Here is a 25,621-nt window from a genome sequence, read left to right as displayed (position 1 = left end):
ATTTTAAAATATATTATTCAAATGTATCAAATACTACACGAAGAAAAGAATAGTAAGGTACAGAATATGGGTTATGACACTCTATCAAAAATGACCAGATTTCTTTTGTGTAACTAAGCCTACTTTATTTTTTAATGACTCTAAAACCATTAAAAAAAAGTTATTGCTCAAATTTAAACATGTTTCCAGGTTGGGCTTTCCCGACATCTTTACTTCCTAAATAAACAAAATAAAGAGGTTTAATGCTATTGAGCTTTAAATAATCAGATGCTTTGTTATCACATCGCTTCGGTAAAGATACAACACACTCAGGTAAATGGACTATTATTTTTTTACCATACTTTGTGTTTATTTCTCTAATTTCTGTAACCGGATACTTTTCATTGATATTAAGTTCGCTCATTTTCTTGAACTCATTGAGAGAACTAAATGTGTTTAATTCTTGTAACAATTCCATCTTTACATATAGAATCCATCTCTTTAAATGCTTTTATTATTCACTAGGTATTATTAATCAATTACCCATTGTCTCTCCTTTGACGCTCTAGAAGCCATACATAATGGTGCACTGATGGTATAAATTAATACCCTCACTAAATATACCATGCCAGTGGATTATGTGGGGGGACGAATGCCCCTTGCAAAAGAAGCATGCGATGAAGAGGAAAAGTGGCGTTTGTAAAAGCGGCGTTTTCTAAAAGTGGGTTCGATTTTTAATGGAGGGTTGGAGAGCCATTGTTTTCTAAAAGTGGGTGCGGTTTTAATGGGGGCTTTGAGAGCCATTGTTTTAAAAAATTATATGGGTGAAACAGAGCCATTACATTTCTAAAAGTGGGTGGGATTTTTATGGGAGGGTAAATGGCTCTGCGCCAGCTCCGGCATATATACACTACTATTACCTTATCAGTTGAAGTTACCAGTCAGTGTGACCGTAATGAGTTTCTTATATTACAGTCGAATTCTGTTTTCCCGACATAAATGGGAATAATTGTGGTCAGATAACCGGAAAAGTCTGATTATTCTAATCTACCGAACATAGGTTGTTAAATCAGATCGTCAAATAAAAAGGAACATATGGATACTCGGCTCACTAAAGTCTTTTACTGGGCGCCGGAATCAGTACCGTTTTTTTCCATTTTATTCCTGCAATAATAAAACTTAGAAATTAAAGAGAATTCGTTTACTATGCTTTATATAAAAGCTAATTATTATAGAAAAATTGCATTGTGATGGCAATGAGAATATAATTAATAATAAGCCTAATACATTAGGTTACAAAGGAGCTAACTGATATTTTGATTGTGCAAATAACTAAATTGAAGTAGTTCTGTTACTATTCTAACATCTGTAACTAATCTGCAAAAATATAGATTAATTGCAGTGACTGAATTTTAATAAATAAAATCCTGAATAAGATTATTTAAAGTAGGATGATTGGAGAATCATTCCTTAAGTGATAGGACTGAATAACTGACTGGAGAATGCCACTATTGAGGACAATAACTAAACAGACTTTTGATACGAAACATTACACGGGCGTACAACTGTGCGCAGCCTGACACAAAAATTATTAAATAGGAATACATCAGCACCGCAAAATTAATATGAATCATTCTTTCCGCCATCTGACGAAGTTATCGTTTATCAAAGTTATATAACAGGTCTGCAGCTCGAAAACCTCCTGCGGCTTTCACAAGCGATTGGTGTGGCTCTTATGCGATTAAAATACGTGTACGATATAGAGTAAACTAAATCTGCTCATTGTCGGAAAAAATAATTATTTCACTTCTTTTTACAAAATTATTAGTACACTTAAACTAATCAATGGCCGTATGTAAAATTTAAATCTGCTTATAAATGTTTTAGGACTGGATGAATGGATACATATGGATGCTTTATGAAAGGGTCTGCTGAATTTCTGATTCCTTAGTAGAGGTAGAAACTAAATTGGGGTTGTCTGTGAGCGGAGGGAAATGTGCATGGAATGCATCTGAAATATTTAATATCAAACATAATTTGATACAAATTAAAAATAATTTAGTAGTTTATTATACGTCCAAATTGATCATAAATTTATGGCAACCTGATGCTTTGAGATTTCCGAATAATTGTGATGACCATCATAGCTTAGAAGACGTAGTTACCTATAGAAAATTTCGAGAATCTGTACCATTTGAGGACAACAGATAGATAGCTGGTTCACCACGGAACAGAGTATGCAGTAGAGATAGGAGATAATTTTCAGGTAGCAGGTAAACACTTTGTGGCACAGATTTAAGAAGTTTCATGAGCATTACAAAGTTATAATAGATCATTTAAAAGAAGTTATTTCCGAAGATTCAGTGTATTTGAAAACTGAAAAAAAGTACTTTTTACCCCACCAAGGTGAAATTAGAGAAAACAAAGACACCATAAACTTAGGCGTTATCTTCGTCCTGCCTTCACACACTGCCATTGAATGCCATGAAGGCACATTTCCATTGAATGATTGTTTAGATTCAGACGGTTTTTTTTTCCATTTGAAATCTGTTGGACTTTGGTAAACATCTAGTTGCGGCTCTGAAATTTTCCTGAATTCTAACATACACCTGTTACTGACGTGATATCCCCCCCCTGTTAAAAATGTATATAAAAGGATGGCTAGTGGCGTCACAAGAAAGAAGACAAATACATTATAAAACCACCTCTTTCCTCAAACTTTTCAACACTATACACTGCTGGCCACCGTAAATGCAACACCCTGAAGGAAGCATGCAAATAACATGAAATGTTTAGCATGCATTAGCGGAGGTGAGATAAGCAAACGATTAGAATTTCGGCACAGACGCACATCACGCGCGCCTGTGACGCCACTTCAAAGCGCTATTTAAGGCTTAGAGTTTTCGACGATTTCAAGTTCGGCAATTGTGTTTTTCTTGTGGGTTTTTCAGAAAAACTATCAATTATACCTCGTAGTAAACAGCGATCATCATTTAATCAAGTATCCGAGTTCAACAGAAAAAGTATAGTGGCCTACCGAGAGTGTGGATTATCTTTCAGGGAAATCGCTAGTCGTGTTATCCGAAACGAAACAACTCTAATGCGGATATGTGACCGTTGGATGCGGGAAGGTACGACGGACCGACGTGTTCGATCGCATCCACCTCAGTACACTACTTTACGTGATGACAGGAACATTGTGCACATGGCAGTGACGGATCGCTCAGTCTCATCACGAACCATAGCACAGCACATTCAGTCTGTAAAGCATCATCCAGTGTCTGCGCGTACCATTCGCCGCCGTTTACAGCAGAGTGGTCTGTCCGCAAGACGTCCATTGCTTCTTCTACCCTTGACGCAGAACCACAGACGTCTCCGCCGCCAATGGTGCGATGAAAGAAAGATGTGGACGGTAGAATGGAATGAAATTGTCTTTACTGACGAGTCACGCTTCTGTCTGCAACACCACGATGGTCGGATTCGAGTCTGGAGACACCGTGGAGAGAGGATGCTGAACAGCTGCGTTATGCACCGCCACACTGGTCCTGCACCGGGTATTATGCTATGGAGTGGTATTGGATATAACTCTAGCACTCCTCTAGTACGCATTGTCGGTACTCTAAACAGCCAGCGCTACATCTCCGAGGTGTTGGATCCAGTTGTCCTTCCTTACCTTCAGGGCTTGCCCATAGCCATATTTCAACAGGATAATGCGCGACCACACGTGGTACCTTGAACGCATTGTCCAAGGGTTCTTCAGCAATCGCCAGATTGAATTGCTTCCCTGGCCGGGTCGCTCTCCAGATCTTTCGCCGATAGAATACATGTGGTCCATGGTTGCTGAAAGACTGACCCATATCACATCCCAAGCTGCCACACCAGATCAACTTTGGCAATGTCCGGAAGCTGCTTCGTCTGCTGTACCCCAAAAACACATCCAAAGTCTCTTTGAATCAATGCCGAGGCGTGTGGCAGCGGTGATCTCCAACAATGGCGGCTAATCTGGCTACTGAGTCTGAATGAACCACACTTCACAGAAGTCTATAAATTTAATCATTTGATACTTGGTCAACATGTTATCTACTAAATAAATTTTGTTGTGATATCTCTTGTCTTTTTTGGTGTTGCAATTTGGGTGGCCAGCAGTGTATTTCAGATTTGAAATTTTAACAGCTGAAATTCCCATTCAGATGCGTTCAAACATTTGGAAACTCATACACTTAAATGATGTTTAGATTACTTGCCAAACAAAAGCAAAAAGCGATTTACTTAACATAGAATGTAAAAGAAAGATTACAAATTTCAGTATGGTTGATATGATTGAAAACTGTTTTTAACCAAATTGGTAAAATGGTTGTTTTCCCAGGGAAGTTGTTTCATGTGATAGAGAAAATAAAATGATTTTGAAACCATATCAACCAAAAGTAATTTCTTGCGTCAATGCACATTTGAATGCCAATAATTCATGATTTAAATGTACAGATGAGCAACATGAGCATTTCCAAATTCATGCAAAAGGCCTTCACATATACATACATATTTTTTTGGTAAATGTTATGATGAACATTATAGTCTGAAATGATGTAAAATTTAAGCAAACCTTGTGTTCATCACGAATGTGGAACATATTCAAACAGTTTGGAAAAATTAACTATATATTTTATTTCTTTTAATATTGATTCTAAACATACAGTTTCAGTCACAAAGTTCTTCAAAATAATTCAGAATGTTTCATTTAATGAAGTTTCTCTTGAATTTTATGTGGGGTAAGCGCGAGGAAAGGAATTTTAAATAATTAAGAGATAAAAAAACGTATCAGGATGATGCAGATCGGTAACCTCTCAACGAGAGCATAAAAAATCTTAACCCTGGGAATTCATACTATGTCGATTTTTCTTTTTTTAATTAAATGATAGAATTTTAAATTGAAAATAATTATAATTAACTCGAAAAATATTTAATAAAATTTGCTGACAGTTGTTATTAATTTTGCAAGAACTTTTTAATATTCTGTGACCGTCTTCATCTTCAGATTGCGGTTCGGATTGCGGTATTAGCTTGAAAGTTCCTTCATTATTATTTAAAAGTGGACCGAAATTTGCATTAAATTCGGCCAAATTGTAGTTTACTACAGTCTTTATTTCAGTATAATTCTGTGCGTTTTATTAAGCATTCCAAAAGTCATTACCTAATTTTTTCTGTTGTTAAAGTTCTATAGCTTCGAAACTGTTTTTTTTTAAACTTTAAAGTATCTCTATGATATTCATGTTTATAATACCTAGAGTGTAAATGTTTCAAATATTTTTACTAATACCGTATTTCAACTTGTATTCTCCCCCTCCAGCATTTTATAGCTAGGTTCTAAAACTTTTAAACATATTCACGTAGTTTTCCGTTTCCTCTATTCTATAGAACTTTTTCCGCTTAGGAATGATAAAATATATTCTCTCAATAGTTTTTATTTTTGGTTTCAGAATATTTAATTTGAATTTTAATTTTTGTATTAGCATTTCATGAGTTTTATTTTTTCTTTCATTTATTATTTGAAACGAATTTTGTAAAGTTTTTTTGTTAATCTACCTGAACATGGCAAGTGATCTTATACTTAAGAAACTTTCCAAGCATGCGATTTCACCTTACTTCTTTTATTTCCGTTCGAGCTGATAGTAGCCTTATCTACTGCTGATATATTTGATCTTTCAAAATCCTCGTCTTTTGTTTGTCCCCCTTCTCTTTCCTTCTTTCGATGCCCTTCTTGCATCAATATTTTTCATATGATGTGCTCCTGGGGTTTTATAAGGTAATTGTGCCGGATACTTCGCGCACGGCTCAGTTATCGTTAGAGATCGTTTCAATATATTCTAACTCTATTCAAGATACTCTGACGTTTATATTACTATGTATTCCTAGTTCAAATGTAATGTAGTTAGGGACTACTTTACATTTATTATGTTCTTATTGTAACCGCGTTCTTCGGAAATCAAATTACATAATTTTCCCCTCTCGAGTTTTGGGCGATAAAATTAGTTTAAAATGTGGAGAATAAGCGAGTAAATACTTCAAAATGAAATATTACTTAAAAATATCAAGGCTATTTATTGTAATGTGAACGCAACTTCCATATGCAGTTTTTTAATTCAAAACAATCCCTTTTATTTATTTACTGCCGTGAACTAGAACTGATCTGGCAAAATTTTAAAGTATGTTGCCATGAAAATGCATCTAATTTAGGAATTTAAAGTTGAAGTATGGCTATAGAATTTGCAAATATTATCTGTGAACTAGTATCCCATTTGTTCTTAAAGCATCTTGAAGAATACTTGAATATATTTTAATGGAACTTATGTGTCTTTAGGTATAGATGTAATTATTTGATTATTATTACCGTTATTGGAGTTGCGTTTAAGTTTATAAAAAAAAATATCTGTTTTCGTTGCAGAGTCTGTTCAAGGTCCTCATGAGAAGCGCCTGTTGACCGACTTGCTTACAACCTACAACGTTCTAGAAAGACCTGTTGCGAACGAATCGCAGCCACTACTGTTAAGCTTTGGTTTGACGCTGCAACAAATTATTGACGTAGTGAGTACTAAATGCTTTTGTTAAAAATGCTTAAAACTTTTAATTTGTATTATTTATTACGCAAAATTTTGCTCATTCATTTTATTTTTATTGCTAATTTTGGGAACTACAAGAAATATCAGCTTAATCGCATATATTTTAATTATCGTGCTCCAATCAAAATTAGACATTTCACTGACTTAAAAAAGTATTTGCTACATAGTTATTCTCTTCAAAGATAAAATGTTTGCCTCTAACCTCAGTTTCCGATAGAAATATTTTTTTACCCGTTCAACAGTTGTCACGACCTATTTAAAAGTTCGCATCAAATAAATGTGAACCACCTACTTGTTATTTTCTAGGAGGTTAAACAGATCGCGCAGTATGATGGAATATCGGATAGGAGGCAGATGAGGAGTGCTTGTGGCAGTCGATTAAACTCAAGGCAGTTTTCAGCTCCGGGATGATCCTAGGAAATGGCGAGATAAAATTGCCATTCCAAGGGCGTCCCAAACATGATTTATAGGGTTATAGTCAGAATGACTGGGTGGCCAATCCATGCGGCGAAAGTCCTCATTTTCCATGTAATCGTAAGCTCAGCCTTATTTTTTCAACCGTTGTCATTTATTAACAAGAACATAAATCTAAAACAAGGCTCTAAGATCTCCCCCCGTAACTCATAGCAGTTAGGGAGCCTTTGTCAAAGACATACAGGAGTGCGCGTTTGTCCAACGTAATGCCTTCCCAAATCATTACATTTCCACCACCGTAATGATCCCTTTCCTAACGAAGGAAGGATGTTATCGTGTTCCCGGCTCTCTATGAATACACATACTCCAATAATCATTGTCTAAGCTGAATCATGATTCATCTGTAGAAAGTACTGACCTCCACTGAAGTCTGGTCCAAGGCGCATATTGTCTGCACCATGCTAAAAACTCGGCCTTGCGTGCTTCAGTGAGTGGTACGTAGAAGGCGGGTCTTCTGGCATTACAGGCCTGTCTTACGAAACCTTCTGACAACTGTAGCTCATGAAACTGGTGTTACAGTGAAAGAATACTGCTCACGTGAGAGCTGTGAAGCTGCAGTTATCCTATGCCACCCTGCTAAAAGTGCCAAAGAACGATCCTCATTCTTTGTTTGAATCTTGATCGACCTTGTCAGGCCATCTCGACCTGCATCCATTGTCCTGAAATTGTTTACATAAACTGCAGATGACAGTGGGCAGTACATTAAGCTCTTTAGCCAGCTAGGCTTGTTATTAGTCTGCGTTCTATCTAAGAATAATTGTTCATCTCATTTCGTTATTAATACGTTCGTGGTTACTCATTTTACTTGACACTTCATAAAATTTATCCAAACCTTTCGAGAAATGCGACGAATGTCGTTAAGGAGTACAGGCACATAATATCGCCGAAAACCCTTCGTGCGCTTATATTCCTTCCAAAATTACATCTCAGCAGACACTGTGGTAGGTGTACGCTTATGTATTAGACTCAGAATCTTTTCATAGTTCTTCAGCAGCATAATTAATACCTTTGGTTCAATAATTTCCGTAAAAATTCACATAATTTGCAAATTCTTATAATTTTGCCCACGAGTGTATAGGACTGTTCTCCACTTGAAACAAGTCTGGAGTTTTCAAATTTCCAAAATAAGCCATTAGAAAATGTATGCATTACTCAATAATTTTTATCTTCTTTTTATTTTTAATATTAAAGCATCCAAGGACATTTTACAAAAATTTACTTCTGGAAGCAGTTACGAACTTTATAATATAATAAATACGCATAGCTTAACATGCAATACAAAGCATGTATTACAATATTGCTACTGTCTGAATTTTCGCTTGTCATGCAGACTAGATGCGAAGTAACTTTCTTTAGAAATGACAACATGCATCTAAATAAAACTGCAGAAGCCACTGAATTTGTAATTTTACTGAAAACTTACTAGTTAAATAATTAAACACAAATGAAACTGCATAATATAATACTGATTCTCGGTTAGAGTGTAATATATTGTTACGAATTTGGTATTTAAAAAGCTAATGTTAGTTCAATTATAAATTAAATGGTTTTATTTCTCGCGCAGTGTAGCGCGAGACGAATATTAAAAGAAAGCTAAGCCGGAAAATTGAAAATACAAGAGCGCGTGCATTAAATAAATAAATATCTCTTTTTGATTTCGAGAAAGTACTAGAAAATTCTAGCGCGTGATTTTAAAATCTTATAAAAGGAGGAAAACATCTCAGTTCGGAGTACGTAGCAGTCGAATTTGAGTTGATACGAATGTTGCTTGAGTTCGTATTATTATTTTGCTCTACGAGTGTGATTCTAAAATTTAGGAAGTGAAGGAAATTTATTTATAAATAGTAAGTGTTTTTCGTTGGTCTCTTTCGAGAGGTGTACTTGGAGTAGCTCATCTGGACAAGTTCGTGAGTATATTTTTGATTTCTACGCTTTCATTATGGACATTGTCTTGTACATCGATAGGATAGCTTGACTTAGTAAATATGGATGAGATAAATGATTTAGCAATCCTTAATAAGCGCGATATTGTTGAGAATATTCTTAAACATGGCACGATTGAGGATTGTAGGCAGATTATGTCTGAGTTTAACTTAGCGTTTAACACGCTTAGAAATGGCTTACGGAAAATCACCCCAGAAATGGAGCAATGGCTCCAAAAAAACCTATGCAGAGCTTGAGAAGTGTGTAGCGATTAAACAAGCTGCAGGAGATTCAGTGCAAAATATCTGCGGTAGCATCCCGTTAGTTAATACTAGCAATGATTCGACATCTAATCAAACTACAAAGCAACCCAAACCAGTTTCAAATGTTATTCAGGAAATAAGCAAAATAAATAATTATAATGAAAAATGGATTACACCCAAAAAATACCACAAACGCACACTTAGTGAAAGCAGCAACGGTTCAATGACGTCAACCAAAAATAAATACGCTTCATTAAAAATAGATGATAAAATGGACACTACAAATGTTAGTTCGCTAAACTCACAAGAAGACAGTACTAATAATGAAGGTGATTTCATTACGCCCAACAAAAAGGCTAACAGAATTTCGCCGATTATCATTTCAGATGTCACGGACTGGAAAGCCCTCAGAGATAATATTAAGCAATTTACCATATCCATGGAATGTGTACAGAAAGGTGGTGATATCCACATTAAAGTTAAATCGGACACTGAGTATCGTGAAGTCACGAGATACCTAGACGAAAAGGAAATTCCTTACCATACCTTTCCTCTCCCTCAGGATAAACCGATAAGAGTTGTAATCAAAAAATTATCTGTTCACACCAAACCCGAGGACATTATGGAAGAACTAATAGACAATAACATCCCGGTTAAAACAGTAAGACAAGTTACCAAGAAAATAGACAATGAAATTGTCAAACTACCCACTTTCATGGTTGAAGTCAAACGCAGCATAGAAGGCAAGAAAATATACAACATAACGCATATTCTAGATTTGGCTGTTAAAATTACTCCCTTCAGACCCACTCCAGGACACAAACAGTGTCACCACTGTCAGAGGTATGGCCACAGTCGTGCTCACTGTAAGCACAAGCCCAGGTGTTTAAAATGCGGGCAAAACCATATTACTACTACATGTACAAAAGACAGAAACTTACCCGGCAAATGTTGCCTCTGCGGAGGCCCCCACATTAGTTCGTACCGTGGTTGCGAAATGCATCCGGATAACTTGAAAAGAAAAATTGCAGAAAAAGAATTCCAAAAAGAAGCGAGAAAAACTTCAAAAAATAGTCCCCCTGATATCAACTTAGAAAATTTCCCACCTCTTCCAAGAAGAAACATAACTCAAAATAGCAGTGAAAAGGTTAATGAGCAAAATGCTTCATCCACCAATCAGGACGCAGCTGTCGAAAGTGAGAACTTAGGCTCCGTTTCCGATTTCATAATTTGGCTGAAGAAATTATTCCTGCAAGGAAAAAATCTCTTCGAGCGGTTCTTAAAATCTAAATCAATATTGGAAAAAATCCAAGTCGGCTGGGAAGCCTTTGAACTTTTATCAAGCATCAATTATGAATTTTAACCACATTAACAGTAATTCAAGAACTCACCTCACTGCCCCCAGCAGTTTAAATCTTGCATTTTTTAACGCCAACGGTATTCGCCACAAGAACGTTGAAGTTGCAAACTTCCTTACTCACTATAATATTGATGTGTTTCTAGTGAATGAAACTTGGCTCAGACCTAATGATAAGTTCAAGATCAATGGTTACAACGCATTCAGGACGGACAGAGACCATAACAGGGGCGGCGGTACTATGATATTAATTAAAAGGCATCTGCACGCCAACGAGTTTAATATTCCCAATAGCAGCAGCATTGAAACCACTGCGATCGTTGTGCATTCGCGGACAAATGAGCCGATTGTCATCATCTCGGCTTATAATCCCCCCAGAAACATTCTCACCAACAATGACTTGCAAATTTTTAACAATATCACTCACCCTGTTATTATAGCAGGGGACCTGAATTCTAAATATCATAGCTGGAATTCTCAAAGAAATAACACAAATGGCAACAAACTTTACAACTATGCTCTTACGAATGACCTTAGAATTTTTGGACCAACGGAACCTACCAGGTATCATCATACAGGCAGCTCGGATGTTCTCGACATTGTTATTACAAAAAATATCCAGCAAATCCCTTTCCTACAAGTGATTAATCAATTAACCTCTGACCATCTCCCTGTTAAATTTACTTACCATGGCTTTGAGAAGACCTTGCCTTTAAAGAAAATTATAAACTGGCAGAAATTCAATAATTCTCTAGAACAATTACCTGCACACCCGGCTCTTGCCGATATTGTAGACATTGAGTACAATATCACTAAGATCAATAGTAAAATTAAGAAAGCCCTTGATGATTCCACCAAATTCAAAGATTATAAGAAAGATAAGCTCCCCGACCACATCATTGAGAAAATAAAAGACAAAAACCGCACAGCAAAAATTTGGCGAAGAACAGGCGATCGCACTGTTAAAAGAAATCTGAACAGAAAAATTAGGAACATCAAAACCCTCCTCCTAGAGTACAGATCAAATTGTTGGGACGATTTCTTAGACTCCATGGATTTCTCTCCGAATACAGTCTGGCGTATTGGAAATTCCTTAAGGAATACTAATAACAGAAATATTGGTCCTCTCCACACCAGTAGTGGAATTGCTTATTCTGAACATGACATGGCTGAAGCCCTTGCGCAGCATCTAGAAAAGACGTTCACCAATCATGCCTCTAATAATGATGAGACAGATGAAGAAGTCGATAATTTCATTAACCACCTAGCTGACAGAAATTGTAATAATCACTTCAACCCAACTTCTCCAGCAGAAATAAGTAATATAATTAGCAACTTAAAGTCCAGGAAAGCTCCCGGCTACGATAGCATCACCAATACGGTTCTCAAAGCTCTCCCAAGAACCTACATAGTCCTCATTACAAACATAGTCAATGCTTGTATGAGGCTCAATTACTTTCCGCAACAGTGGAAGCACGCGCAGATAATTACGTTTGTCAAGCCGGGGAAAAACCCAAAGAACTTAAACTCCTACCGTCCGATCAGCCTTCTCCCCAGTTTGGGAAAGGTATTTGAGCGTGTGCTCCAAAAGAGATTAACTCGACATCTAGAGGATAAGGAAATTATATGTAAAGAGCAGTTTGGTTTTAGAGCCGGTCATAGTACCGTGCACCAACTACTGAACGTTACAGAATTTATTGCAGACTCCTTCGCAAAAAAGAACACAATCGCCAGCTGCTTTCTAGACCTAGAAAACGCATTTTACAAGGTGTGGCATGAGGGTCTCCTCTACAAGCTGCACCTTGTTCATCTGCCCATCAGTTTTATTAAGCTCATGAAAAGTTATCTTAAAAACAGGACCTTTCAGGTAAAAATTAATGACTCTCTCTCTTCAAGAAAAAGAATTAAAAGCGAAGTGGCTCAAGGAAGCGTTCTGGGACCGCTTCTGTTTAATATCTACACGAATGATATGCCGGTTCCTTTGAATGCAAAAGTAGTGAAATATGCCGACGACACAGCAATTTTAACCAAGTCGCTAAAACCTCAGCTCGCTGTAGATAAACTTGAAAGCGCAGTAAATATCATAGCACACTATTATGATTCATGGAAATTAAAAGTAAATCCGTCAAAGAGCCAAATTCTCCTTTTCAGGCGTCATCGGAAGTTCACTCCTGTAAATGTAAATATAAAAATTAATGATCAAGCCCTAGCAATTGTGTCAAGTACCAAGTATCTAGGAGTGGTCTTCGACTCACAGCTGTTATTCAAAGAACACACGGAGTATGCCTTGCGCAAAGCCACCGCTGCTAAAATGTCTCTTTACCCTTTAATAAGAAGAAATGCTAAATTAAATATCAGTCTCAAGAAGAAGATCTATACCAGCTTAATAAGACCCACCCTACTTTATGCAGTGCCTATCTGGGCCACTGTGTACAAGACTTATAGACACAAACTACAGGTCTTTCAGAACAAAATACTCAGACAAATTGTTGACTCCCCATGGTTCGTACGTAACCTGCAGATACATAAAGAACTAAAAATAAGACCCATAGATGATCAAATTCTCACCACGAGCCACAATTTCTATGCTAAAATAGAACTTTCTCAATACGAACATATCCGTAATCTGATAAATTATGATCCTACTATAGAAATTGCAGCAAAGCGCCCAAGAGGCATCTTCCATAACAGCAAATGGTGAAATGTGTATATATTGTACATAGTACTATTATCTTTATTTTATCTTCATTGTGTCATTTTACCAGTGTCTTTGAAACTTTATAGACTTATGGACATGATCCGTGTACCTGGATCTTCAAAGCACTGATCTTATATTTGTCATTTTCATAATCTTCTTATTGTTATATCAGAGACTTTGTAATATTGTGGACTTATGGACATGATCCGTGTACCTGGATCTTCAAAGCTCTGATTATTTATTGCTAGTGTAAAATGTTTTTCACCATTTGCCACTTCGCTCAAATACCGCCGTCCCTATATGTACATAGTGTATAGTTACAGTAACTCATGTGCCTCAGTGTTGTACAAGAACTTTAGTGTTTAATTTCTCAGACCAAGACTTCACTGAATTGTGATATCTACTATTTCAAGATGCATTGGGCTGTGGACAGTTCACGGGAGGGTGACTCCCACGTGACTACCACTGTGCAATCCGTGTTTTACAGAAAGGATGAATTTGAATATTTTGTTTAGCTAATCTGTTGCACTTAGTTGTGCCATTTGTCTTCATTTAGATCGTGATATTAGTTTAATTATTCCAATCTAGATAACCTGTTTCAAAACTTGATAATTATTAATATTTCCAATATTTCTCATTGTACGCGTAAGCTGGTGACCACCCGCGTGACAGGCTCCTGCCAATCATCTCCCTTACTCCACCTACATTTCACAAAATTTGACAAGTTTCGCCTAGTTGGCGCGGCGTAAATCGCCTTAATTAAAAACTTAAGTACCAACGCCTTAGGGCAATTTACCAACAGAGACGGTTAAAGTAGCGGTTGGCTACTAATTGCCGCCTAGGCATTGACTCGATTTCGATTTCGATTTCAGTTCGGAGTAGTTGCTTAGTTTGTTGTTGTTTAGAAAATTGCTGTTGTTGATTATAACGACTTCGCGGATTAGCGTTGTTTAGCTGTTTTGAATTACGATCTATTGTACATTTGAGTAGTTAAAAGATAACTACTGTGAGATATTGTAATACTGCATGATAGTTTGAGAAAATTTAAGTCTTTTTGTTGTGACAATAATAAATTTTTGTTCATTTTTCATCGGACTTGTGCATTCATTTCATAACGAACCCGTACGCACGCAACAATATAATCCTTGAACAGTAACGGACATTAAAACCTAAAGAAAAAACAAGTATTAAAAACCATATTAGATACAAATTGATGAAAACAGAGGTACTATAAAAGAGTCTTAGGAAAACCAGAAAAGTCTCTTCCATGCGCCATTTAAGACTAATACACCACATAATATTTCACTTCGAAAGTCAAGTTAATACTAAGCATAAATTCTAACTTTTAACATCAGCTTAGAGTTCGAAAACACTTAAGATAATTGCAGAGTTTTTAATGAGTGGATTGGAAACAGGTTCACAAAAATAAAAGATACTTCGCATATTTCCTTTTTTAGTGAAATAACTGAAGTTCTTTTAGCTGTTCCTTTTTCCCATCGGCAAATTGTGAAAACTTTCATAAGTTAAATAAATCTATGCGGCTCTAGCGCAACATGTTTCCTAAAATTAAAATAATAAAGCACGTCGCATAACATCATAGCTTATTTTCTGTTAATTCTAGTTTTAATTAAATTTCTTAGTCTCTCCACACTGAAGTATGCATTTTTTTTACGGACGCCACAGGTTTGTGGATAAACAGTGGAGCTATCAAAGTTTGCGAGATAATGAGCTCCTTTAAAAGTATAGTTTTTTAGACTCTTTTTACCTTAGTTATTAAGATAATCTTAAGCAAAATGCCAAGGATTTCATTAGAAAAATTTAAATATGCGAATTAAAGTCTTAAAAATTTAATATCAAGACATGAGTAAACGCTATCTCCTTCAGCAACAAAAAATATCCCTTATTTTCTCTTCAGATATCTTCATTGCACACATTATGTATTAATAAATAATTTATTAATAAATGCATTCAAATTTGTTCCAGTGCTAATGTCAGACGAAAACTCTTTGTTCATACTTATAAAATGCGATGGAAAATTTATTTCTTTTACTGCCCACTTTTAAAAACATTTTGAGAAATGGTTTTCACAAACGTCTTCTGAATTAAGTTATTTTTACCCTAAATGGGCTATTAGTCTCGAAACGGGATTTTTCGTTGAATCACTAAAATAGTGTATCCCTTTTTAAACTCTTGCCACCAAATATTTTCGCCATGTATTACATTTAAAGAATTTAAATAATGAAGAATCGGAATCAACGTATGAATATTTTTCGCAGTGTGAAAAAACGTCATCATTTACAGTCCTCCGATTTTGAATAATCTAGTCCTCCACCCGCATATGTGCACCTGGATGCCCGAATACTGATTTTCTATTGGTTTCATTATCTATTTCATATTTTCTAAACTTTTAACGGATTTTTGATTAAGTAACTCAAAGATTTGAAAGCGAGTATTGGCAACACTCTACGGAATAAAACATTTTTACCTCGAAGCCACGAGACTGTCTATCGAAAATTCTAGATGTGCTGTTTTTAAATATTATCTGGTGATTTTACTATTGGATTGAATTTTATGTGGCTTCAATGCGAAGATCGTCACGTGATTGGTCACACATATGATGAACTGAGTAAAGAGTGAAAACAATATAAAAATTTATGCGAACACTTAACATTGTAAAGAATTCTCATTTTTGTTAAATTTAATAAAACATTTGTAATTTTTTGTTGAATTGTGCATGGGAGAAGTGTGAAGAAATCTTTGCTTAACAATAAAGCTGCAAAACATATGGTTAGCAACTGTGAATGCAGCAGCAGTAAACCGTGAGCTCAGAGACAGCGTAAAGTAACTTTAGCAAACCCTTTTGACCGTTAAAATCTGTAACTTTTTAGACATTTTTTTTCTTTTCTTTAACTTATAGGGTTTTACTTGACCAAAAGCTATTACACCCATCAGACCTGAAACAAATTATCGTTATATCTAAAACAACTACGAAACATGAAACGGTTTCAGTAATATTTTTAAACAGAAAGCAGTACATAATTGGGCGTTCTTGAGCTTACAGTACCAACTGCATCTTTCGGTAATTCAACTAAATACGGACAGGGAAAAGTAGGTGGATCACTAGAACTTGATCAGTGACTTTACACATAATTTCTCCACCTCACTCTACCTGCTAGACATACAGGCGGCTTGGACAAGAAGCCGGGTCAATGAGATATTTCCCATATATTCTTTACATCAATGTTAAATATTTCCACACTGATTGCGCACATACATATTGGTTATGTGATTTCAAGAAATGCAAAATTTGCAATGATCTTAACAGGTGGATGCATTATTTACATATAATTAATTACATTAAAACCTCAGATCTCAGTAGAAATCACAATATTACGCTGCGACATACAACTCGTTACGGTTAGCCCTTTAAGCATGGGACTAATTACTACCATTAACAGTGGTATAAGTATACTGGCCAGCAAATATCATATAATTTTTTGTAATCTTTGTAAGTATGTATATTTTTATAATTCCTTTTCCTAAGCTTTAGTTACACCGCGATTTTCTTTGTGTTGCAAATTTTGGAAGATTATAAGATTTATAAAGGCTCTTGCGTGAGTTTTGTATAAGTATTCATTTTTTTCAAATGCATTAGTTTCGATAAACTCATCTTCTACTTTTGAAATACTTTAACGTATTAGGTTATTGCGTTCTTAGTAAATAGCAGTGCCATGTTTTCATGCGTTTCTTTGGATTAAGAATCTCTAATAACATGGATTCGTCATTTTTACACATTTTAGTAACATAATTCAAACTTATTTACATTAATTATAATACCTTTAGCCTAAATGTTAAAATAATGAATTTAATTAAACTATAAGAATTAGGACTAATGAGCTCATTATTATTTAGCGTTCTGTCGTAGATATATGCCATTATAGTGTTTCAGAATGTTATTTCATGGAAAAGGATTGTATGCTGTTGTATCCATAACTGGTTTTCAGTTATTATGTCGGCCAATATTAATATTCATATTTTACGCATTAATGTACGAAAATATGGATGTACTATAAAGTTTCACTCTCTTTGTAACGTTTACTTTGCCAAAGAGAACTGAACTCTGAAAAACTTAGGCGATTTCTCGCTTAGTCTGAAACTTACAACGGGGAAATTTAAAGGATATAAAAGACATTTTATGAACTCAGATAATTCAATTGTGCTTACAGAATCAGCCAGCATTTATGGCGTAAATTAAAAGTAAAGAATTAAAATATAACTAAGTAAACTGTAATTTATCCCAAAGGCTACACAGACAGAAAACGCGCAAGTTGGCTCAGGTTTTTAGCAGGCAGAACACGCTCTGATTCCACAATCAAAAACCTTTTTTGTAAATACTACCTCTTTCTACCACATCTGAATGTGCGCGAACTAAAGTTTTCATTCTGGCAGGAAAATGGAAAGCGAGAATGACAGTAAAGGTCATTAAAATAAAATAACAGTTTAATAAAAATAAGTTAATACACTACAGTACTGTAGTGTAAGTACTTACTTGTAAAAGTACGTACTTTTAACACTGTTCGTAATTCTTAAATAATACAGAAACTACACTTCATAACCGTTGCCACGAATTAAACTTGTTGTTTTTCTAATTAAAAAAATTGCACAATTTACAGATAATATATCAAAGTTATAATTTCTTATAGCATTTCATAGCATTTTTGTAAACAATTCAATGTTACAGCATTATAGTTTTAGGTTAGTGTTAATGGCAACAATGGCATCTTTGTTTACAACAGGATATAAGGTTTCCTTAATTTTTATATGTAAAACACCTGTTGGTATCAATAGAGTAATAGAGACAGCAGCTAAGGTCTGTTGATATTATGGCATCTTAATCGCGATTTTGATGACAGATATTAAGCATTTTGCACTTGTGGTATTGGCGGTATTATAAAAAATGTAGTAAATTCACGCAAAAATATATTTCTAATCAAGCTAAAATGTGTCAGATTATTAGATACATTTGAAAGTAGTAGTTACCCTTTTTAGTGTCATGATTTTGCTATTGGTATACCAGACAACATTAGTTTATAAATTATGCTTATGTATAAAAGTAAGACAGTGATTAAAGTAACAGTCAAATTTGAGCTTAAAATGTAGTATATTAAGCAAAGAATACACAAATCTAAGCTACTATAAGATGGCTCAGAAATTCTAACCGGCATATCAAATTCAAAAGCTGGCAACAATAATGCAAAGCCGAATAAATATTAGTTATCAGAGCTGGCAGAACTAAGGTAACGTGGCTGCGAAATACAAAAACAAGCTCTGTCTTACAATTCGAGAAACGCAGTTTCAATGCTATCTAACTAATGTAAAATCTGGTGAGGAAATGGAAAGAAGAAGTTATGGTAAAGGATGAAATTTTAAATAGCTAGTTAATTTAGACAATAATAACCATTCAAATTTAAACCAAATGTTTGGATGTGATAATTCGTTATTCTTCATATTTTGTTTTTGTTTGTCAAATATATTGCATTTACATTTTGAATGCGGCTTGATATTGTAATTTCTCTGCAGTGATGGCTCAGTTTAAATACACACGTAACTCTGAAATATTTGAAATACGAGACACCGGAAGACAATATGCACTAAGAGAAAATTATCAGTTAGCTATTTATATGTAAACACTTTTATGCCAGCAGATGAAAATTTGTGGCAATACATTCCGTTTGTCTATCGTAGGGTAAATTTTGAAAGAAAGTAAAATGGAGCTGGGAAAAGAGTGCTATTGTTCTATAATTTTCTATGATTTTAAAGTGGTGCTGAATCAGGAAGAATGCGACTGCTATTAGGATAGTGAAATGAAGCTCCATCTCATCTCACTGTATGCAGGTAGCTTAAACAATTTGGTGCAGAATTCTCTCCTTGAATAAAGAATTGGCTGCGAAATGTGTCAGATTATTAGATACAATATAGGAAGATCTTTCTCAGCTGCCTTCAATCTAAGGAAATTTCGACTATGTAAAAAATTGTTAATGCACCTATCAAATGATACGGAATAAACTTAACATTGGATCCATAACTATACATAAAATTATTCTTAAAGAACCATATCTGAAATAAATCTGATTTTGACAACACATGATTTCCTTTTACGGCCTATTAATTCATCATTTAAATTTATTTCCTCGAAATTTTCTAACCTGAATACCCGATCCCCCGAGGTAAGTTGAAAGTGACGTCAAAAATGCAAATGTTGAAATGAAATATCCTACTCAATTTTTGTGGTACGGGAGTCAAAATTCCTTACACTTTTATTTTTGCATAACGAGTATAAAATGTTTCCAAATTTAAGTATGGGAACCGGGAGGCCGCATTAAAATCTAGGTTTCGCTATTTATCAAAAATTAATTTTTTTAAATTTCATATTGCGGAAACATTACTACTTTCTTCATTTAAAACACTTCTGTATTTAAGTATATCACTACGATCAACTTGTGCGAAACTAAAAGCCGTGTAAAGACTTTTAAGCCGAGACTTTTAATGTACGTTTGGTACTACCGATTGCAATAAAAAAAAGCAAATGCATAACTAAATGTTACTGCAAGACCCATATACAAAATTTCAACGTTCTATGGCCAACGGGTTTTGAGTTATGCGAGATACATTCGTACATACACATATCACAATAGTTTTGCCCAAAATGTGTTAGCAATTTTGTATTCCCTTTACTTTAAAATATGTCAGTATTTATTTGGCAAATTGTTTTCAATTTACTCAATGGTCTTTCTGGTTTTTACTTCAAGATTTCTGTTTCATACTGTTTATAGTATTTTTGTTTTAGGGACACATCGAAGCAGATTATATCTTAATGATTAATTAAAATCTTTTAAAACTTAATTTTTTATTTTATTGCATTTTAACGCATTTTAATCAATAATTTTCATTAATTTAATTTTTTTGCACTTTCTTTGCACATAAATTTTAGACTTTCTTTTAAATTATTTCAAGAATTTACAATTATCCAGATATAATTCAGAAATTCGGCTCTGTTGAATATTCTTCTGCTGCTCCTGGGAAAGAGACCAAAGAATTCTTGGTGACATAAAAAATACATGAGATATCGGTAATTAAAATTTTTAATTAGAATTAGCGAGTATTCGTATTATGATAAAATGAACTATGCATTTCTTCGAAAATATAAATTTTCGAAATAAATGCATAGGTCTCCTAGCATGCTTGCAACAATACCCTGATTTCCTAAGCTACTCAACTCCTGAGCTGAAATTCTCATCTTAAATTCAATTCAAAAATAAAAGTTTCTGAATTAAATTTTCTTTGATATGTAAATTTTTGAATGCAAACTTCTGATATATACCTTCTATATCAGAGAAACTTGAACATAAAAATTAAACATGGGAAATTTGCATTATTAAAAATAACAGATTTCAAGAGTTTTTGACAAACTGCTTCACTGCAATAGATTTATTAGTCTATGACAGAGCACAGAACTGTATGCGTAGAGAGAAGCATGCTTTCGAGGAGGTAAAGGCAACTAACTCGTATTTTCGAGGCACATTTCAACACTCGAAACTCACTTTTCCCGAGCCTGAAGTCAACATTTTCGTTATTTACTTTTTTGGTCGAAAATGGTTTCAGTGGTAAATTCTAATAACTATGTATACTTATTTTTTGTATAAAATCTAAAGGAGGCATCTTCAAGAAACTTCTGAAACTAAACTTTTCTGCTACGCATACAAAAAAAAAAAAAAAAAAAAAAAATGCATATCTGTATGTGTACATCATTATAAATTTTTTTCTCACTTATTTAATTTGTAATCTTGAAGAAAATTGGTATAAAGTATCTTAATCGCGAATTTTGGATACTGGTCGGCAGTCTTGTTCTTTTATCTGGCTTACTGATTTTCAACTACGAAGAAATCGTTTACCTGGAAATGTACTCCCAAACAAAGCAGTTATTCTTATTTCAAAATTCATAACAGATTATATTTATATTTTGACAAGCAGGAATTAATTGACAGTTAATCAGATTTGGATTTCATAATTCTTAAATTAGATCTATATCACTGTGTAAATTAATTAACTCCATTTGTATATTTTTTGGCGTGTTCCTCGCGTTCTTCCAAGTATGGTGTAGTTTTCTATGGTGTAGTTTCCAAGTATGGTGCAGTTCGCGGCCTTTGACCTCAAAATTAGTGTGTCTTAACACTAGGCTTCAAATTTCATTTCACACACGCTGAAATAGTAGAGTTAATTTCTCTTACTTGAATCTCTTTGAGCCAACCACACTTTGTTTTCAAAACGAATATTATCGCCAAATTGAAGCATTACTTATGCGTAGTCTCCTCAGTCTTTTACTTGCTGACATTTACATGCGCTATTTTGAAGTCAAATTATTTGAAAAACTATCTTTGTGTCTTTAGATTCGCTACGTTGACGACACCTCATGTAACTTGTAACACTCATGTAACTCATGCACTTTTTGAGGGTAAAAAAGAATTATCGCAGAATTTTGTCTGTTGTAAATTCGATTGATTCAGCTATCCAGTTCACTTTTGAAACTGAATCTGATCGGCTGATAAAACCCCTACATTCTTTGATATTCTTTTTAATCCTCAATGAATCTGATTTTAGCACTACTGCTGTAGTTTATTATAGGAAAGCACACTAGGGCTATCAGCCTAAGGGAAGGGATGCCTCCATGTAGGACTTTCTAAGAGAAACTGGCTCGTATACACATTACGCATGGGGAAAAATACGAAAACGCCCATGCAACCAGCCAGATCACCTGGATTAGAACCCAAGTTGGAACTACCAGTATTCAATGATTTCACCGCTCGGATGCTGGTGGGCCTCAGCACTACTGTTAAGCAATACCCTCTCCGGAGCTGGAACCCACGGACCTCTGGAATGCGCGCTGAGTGTGCTGACCATTACACCACGAAGACATGCTAAGAAGGCGGGAAAAGTACATTAAAATCTAAGCGATTTAAAAGCAATAGGAACAGTTCTTAAGAATATTTTTTTCTAGTTTTTAATTGTGATTTATTTAAATAAACATGTATTAAAATCATGAGATGGTTAATTAGAAGTATTCAATATTTTTATGAAATTGTACTAATCGGAGTGATTTAAATCTTTTATATAATTATTATTTTTTATAATAAATATTTTAGGCTGATGGTTGCGCGAAAGCATAGGTTTTAAAGAAATGGAGTAGAAAATATAAAAGTATGTACAAATAGGGCGCAGCCCCATCCACCTAATCGACAAGATTTTATGACAAACAAGGGCTGCGCCAAGCAAAAACAAACAAACAAACAAAGAAAAAAAACATATAAAATACATATAAAAATACATAATTATACATGAAATGACATATTACATGAAATACATATAAAATACATAATTATATAAAAGCATAAAATACACCAAATAACGCACTGAATAAAATTATGTTAAAATTCCATATAAACACCAATATCTCAATTTAAATTATTGTAACACAAAATTTAAAAACAAACTTTTATCAAATAAAAATACCAACATCAGAGCAATTATTATTTAGAAAACACATAAGTTCCCTTGCAAATTTAAATTCTTTTTCAGCACCTGTAAAAATCTTAATGAAATTATATTTTTTTCGTATGTCATAAGTAAGTGTACATTCTTCCACATAGTGCCTTACCGATCCGAAAACTCCACAATTATGACAATATTCATTCTCTTGTATGCCAAATCTTTTAAGATACACCGGGAAGCGCCCATGTCCAGTAACAATTTGATTAAAATCCATATGACAAGAAATACTTTTATTAAACATAGGATTTAAATAATAGGCATATTCTTTTCTTCTATTCGAATTATTCCAATTATCATACCACAAATCAATATAATACTGTTTGATTCTAGTAATAACCATTTTTCTTGAAGGCTGGACAACGGAACACTCCCCGGAAACATCCAAAGTCGCCTCTTTGGCCAACACGTCGGCCCTCTCTTTACCTTCAATACCCACATGGGACTTAACCCATGGGACTTAACCCATCTAAATTTAATACCATGCAAACCTTCAATTTCTTTATATAAACACTTAATATCCATAACTAAAGAGTTATTACAATCGTAGCTTTTCAAAGCCTGTAATCCAGATAAACAATCACTATAAACTACAATACTATAACTCTTAGATAGGTTTTTCTTAATCCATTTCATAGCAAAATAAATAGCAGCAAGTTCAGCCTGAAACACAGAATTAAATTTTTCTAACTTTATCTTTGAATAATCAATTTCTATACCATAATACTAAACAACAAAAGATAGGCCAACACTTTCCCCGAACCTAGAATCATCAGTGAAAATATCAAGTTCACCAAAACAATAAAAATTCATTTCATAATTAATGCTCATTCTCTTGGCTGGGTGTATGCAGTAAGGATTAACATTATAAAATGCAGTACAACAAGCTAAATAATCACCATAATACATAAAGTCTATCTTACATGTAGATAACAAAGATTTATCATAAAAGAACTTATAAAAAATCGAGAGGGGCGGCGTGCCGGCCAATACACAGGCAGTTTCAGTTGGAGTTGTCCTAAAACACCTAGCCAGTGACAGCAGCCAGGGTCACTGAATCGTCAATAACTTATTCCTGATTCTCAACAACTCCGCCGCTCTGGAGCCCCAACAACCAATTCCGTATAACACAATAGGAACAACAACTACTCTATAAATAGTTCTAATACTATTTATAGAGTATTGAATCTGTTCTCCTTTGAATTTCCTTGAAGTGTGACTCGAAATTCAGTTTATCATCTATAATGACTCCCAAGTATTTGAGTTGTTCGACTCTTTTTAATAATGTTCCCTGGAATCGTAATCTGGGAGGTCTAGTCTTTTTTTCCCCATTTGGGAAAAACAATAAAGATGTCTTTTGTAAGTTGAAGATGAGTCTTTCTGTTATAGCCCATCTCTCAAGATCTCTTACATACCAATGTAAATCTTTTTTCTAATTTTTCAAGAGACACATCGTAAACCACACAAAGTATGTCATCTGCATAACAGATCATTTCAACGCCCTCGGGAAGACTCGTATTCAGCATGTTGTAAATTACTGCACCACAGAGCAGCGGAGCACTCGAGGATCCCTGTGGGCAACCTTTATAAACTGATTTAACCCCTTCAGAACCCACACCATATGAATAAACAACCTTGTGAAAGTAGCTACAAAAAATTTTTAATATATTGCAAGGAATCTTAAAATTCACGAGGGTGGAGAGCAGCGATGACCATATAATGGAATCAAAGGCCTTTGAAATATCAAACCAGACAACAGTTACATGATAATCTCTTTTTTTATCAGAAATAATATTGATCAATTTATACAAAGCATCATTGGTTGATCTGCCTGCGACAAAGCCAAACTGTCTATCCGAAATAAAATTTTCTCTGTAGAAAAAATGATACAATCTATTGGTGAGACGTGTATCCAGGACCTTACTAAAAATTTTAACAAGCAAATTGGTCTAACCGCATGTTCATTTTTCGGTATAAATATAATTCTTGATATCTTCTACGCCCTCGGGAAAACCAACAAGCGGAAACATGTATTATATAATAAAACAAAAAACTCTTCGTAATACTTATAAAGGCACTTCACAACCACTGCAGAAATGTTGTTCAGTCCAGGAGCACTTTTATTTCTTAGTTTATTAATTACATATCCGATCTCATTAGAAGTAAAAGGCAGATCATCAGCACAACAATTTGAAAATTTTAACAATTCATGATCAATAATACCATCCTCAAACTCACCACAGTCAAAATTCTTATTAAAATATTCCTCAATCAGTAGTCTAGTCTTTATATGTGTATTCCTTATGTTCATCTCCTGGACTATACTTATTATCTGTGGTAGCCGACGCTTTCCCTGGGCAAAACGAAAGTAACAGTCATGATATACCTTATTTTCCAAAAAATGTTTGATTTTACTCTCATATTTACTCTTCTTAATCTGCTTTCTATAAAGTGTCATCTCTCTTTTATATAAAACTTTTCTCTTATTTCTTGTTTCTTCATCAATATCTCTGAACTGAAAACTCTTTCTCAATGCTCTCGTCCGTCGCTTTATTTTTTGCAAACTCGTATTCCACCAATAGTTTTTCTTGACCTTATTTCCACGTATAGTCAGGTACCTCTTAGCCCTCTGGACAACCAACCTTTCAAAGTCATCCACAAAATTCTCCAAATTATTTTCATCATCTATTGATCTCAGTCTATCCGTCAT

General features: G+C 34.5%; 1 protein-coding gene across 1 annotated transcript in view; it reads left to right on the top strand.

Moving 5' to 3' along the window:
* Positions 1–25,621, top strand: part of LOC118196901 (neuronal acetylcholine receptor subunit alpha-7-like) — a 598,562-nt gene that overhangs the window by 382,529 nt on the left and 190,412 nt on the right. The window contains exon 2 of the mRNA XM_085818929.1: positions 6,419–6,558. Coding sequence (XP_085675055.1) covers positions 6,419–6,558 — 140 coding nt within the window. The remainder of the gene's footprint in view (positions 1–6,418; positions 6,559–25,621) is intronic.

The sequence above is a fragment of the Stegodyphus dumicola genome, chromosome 6, assembly GCF_044657685.1.
Source record: "Stegodyphus dumicola isolate Sdum_Otavi_A_Nest chromosome 6, ASM4465768v1".
Taxonomy (NCBI): domain Eukaryota; kingdom Metazoa; phylum Arthropoda; class Arachnida; order Araneae; family Eresidae; genus Stegodyphus; species Stegodyphus dumicola.
This window is presented reverse-complemented; position numbering and strand designations above follow the sequence as displayed.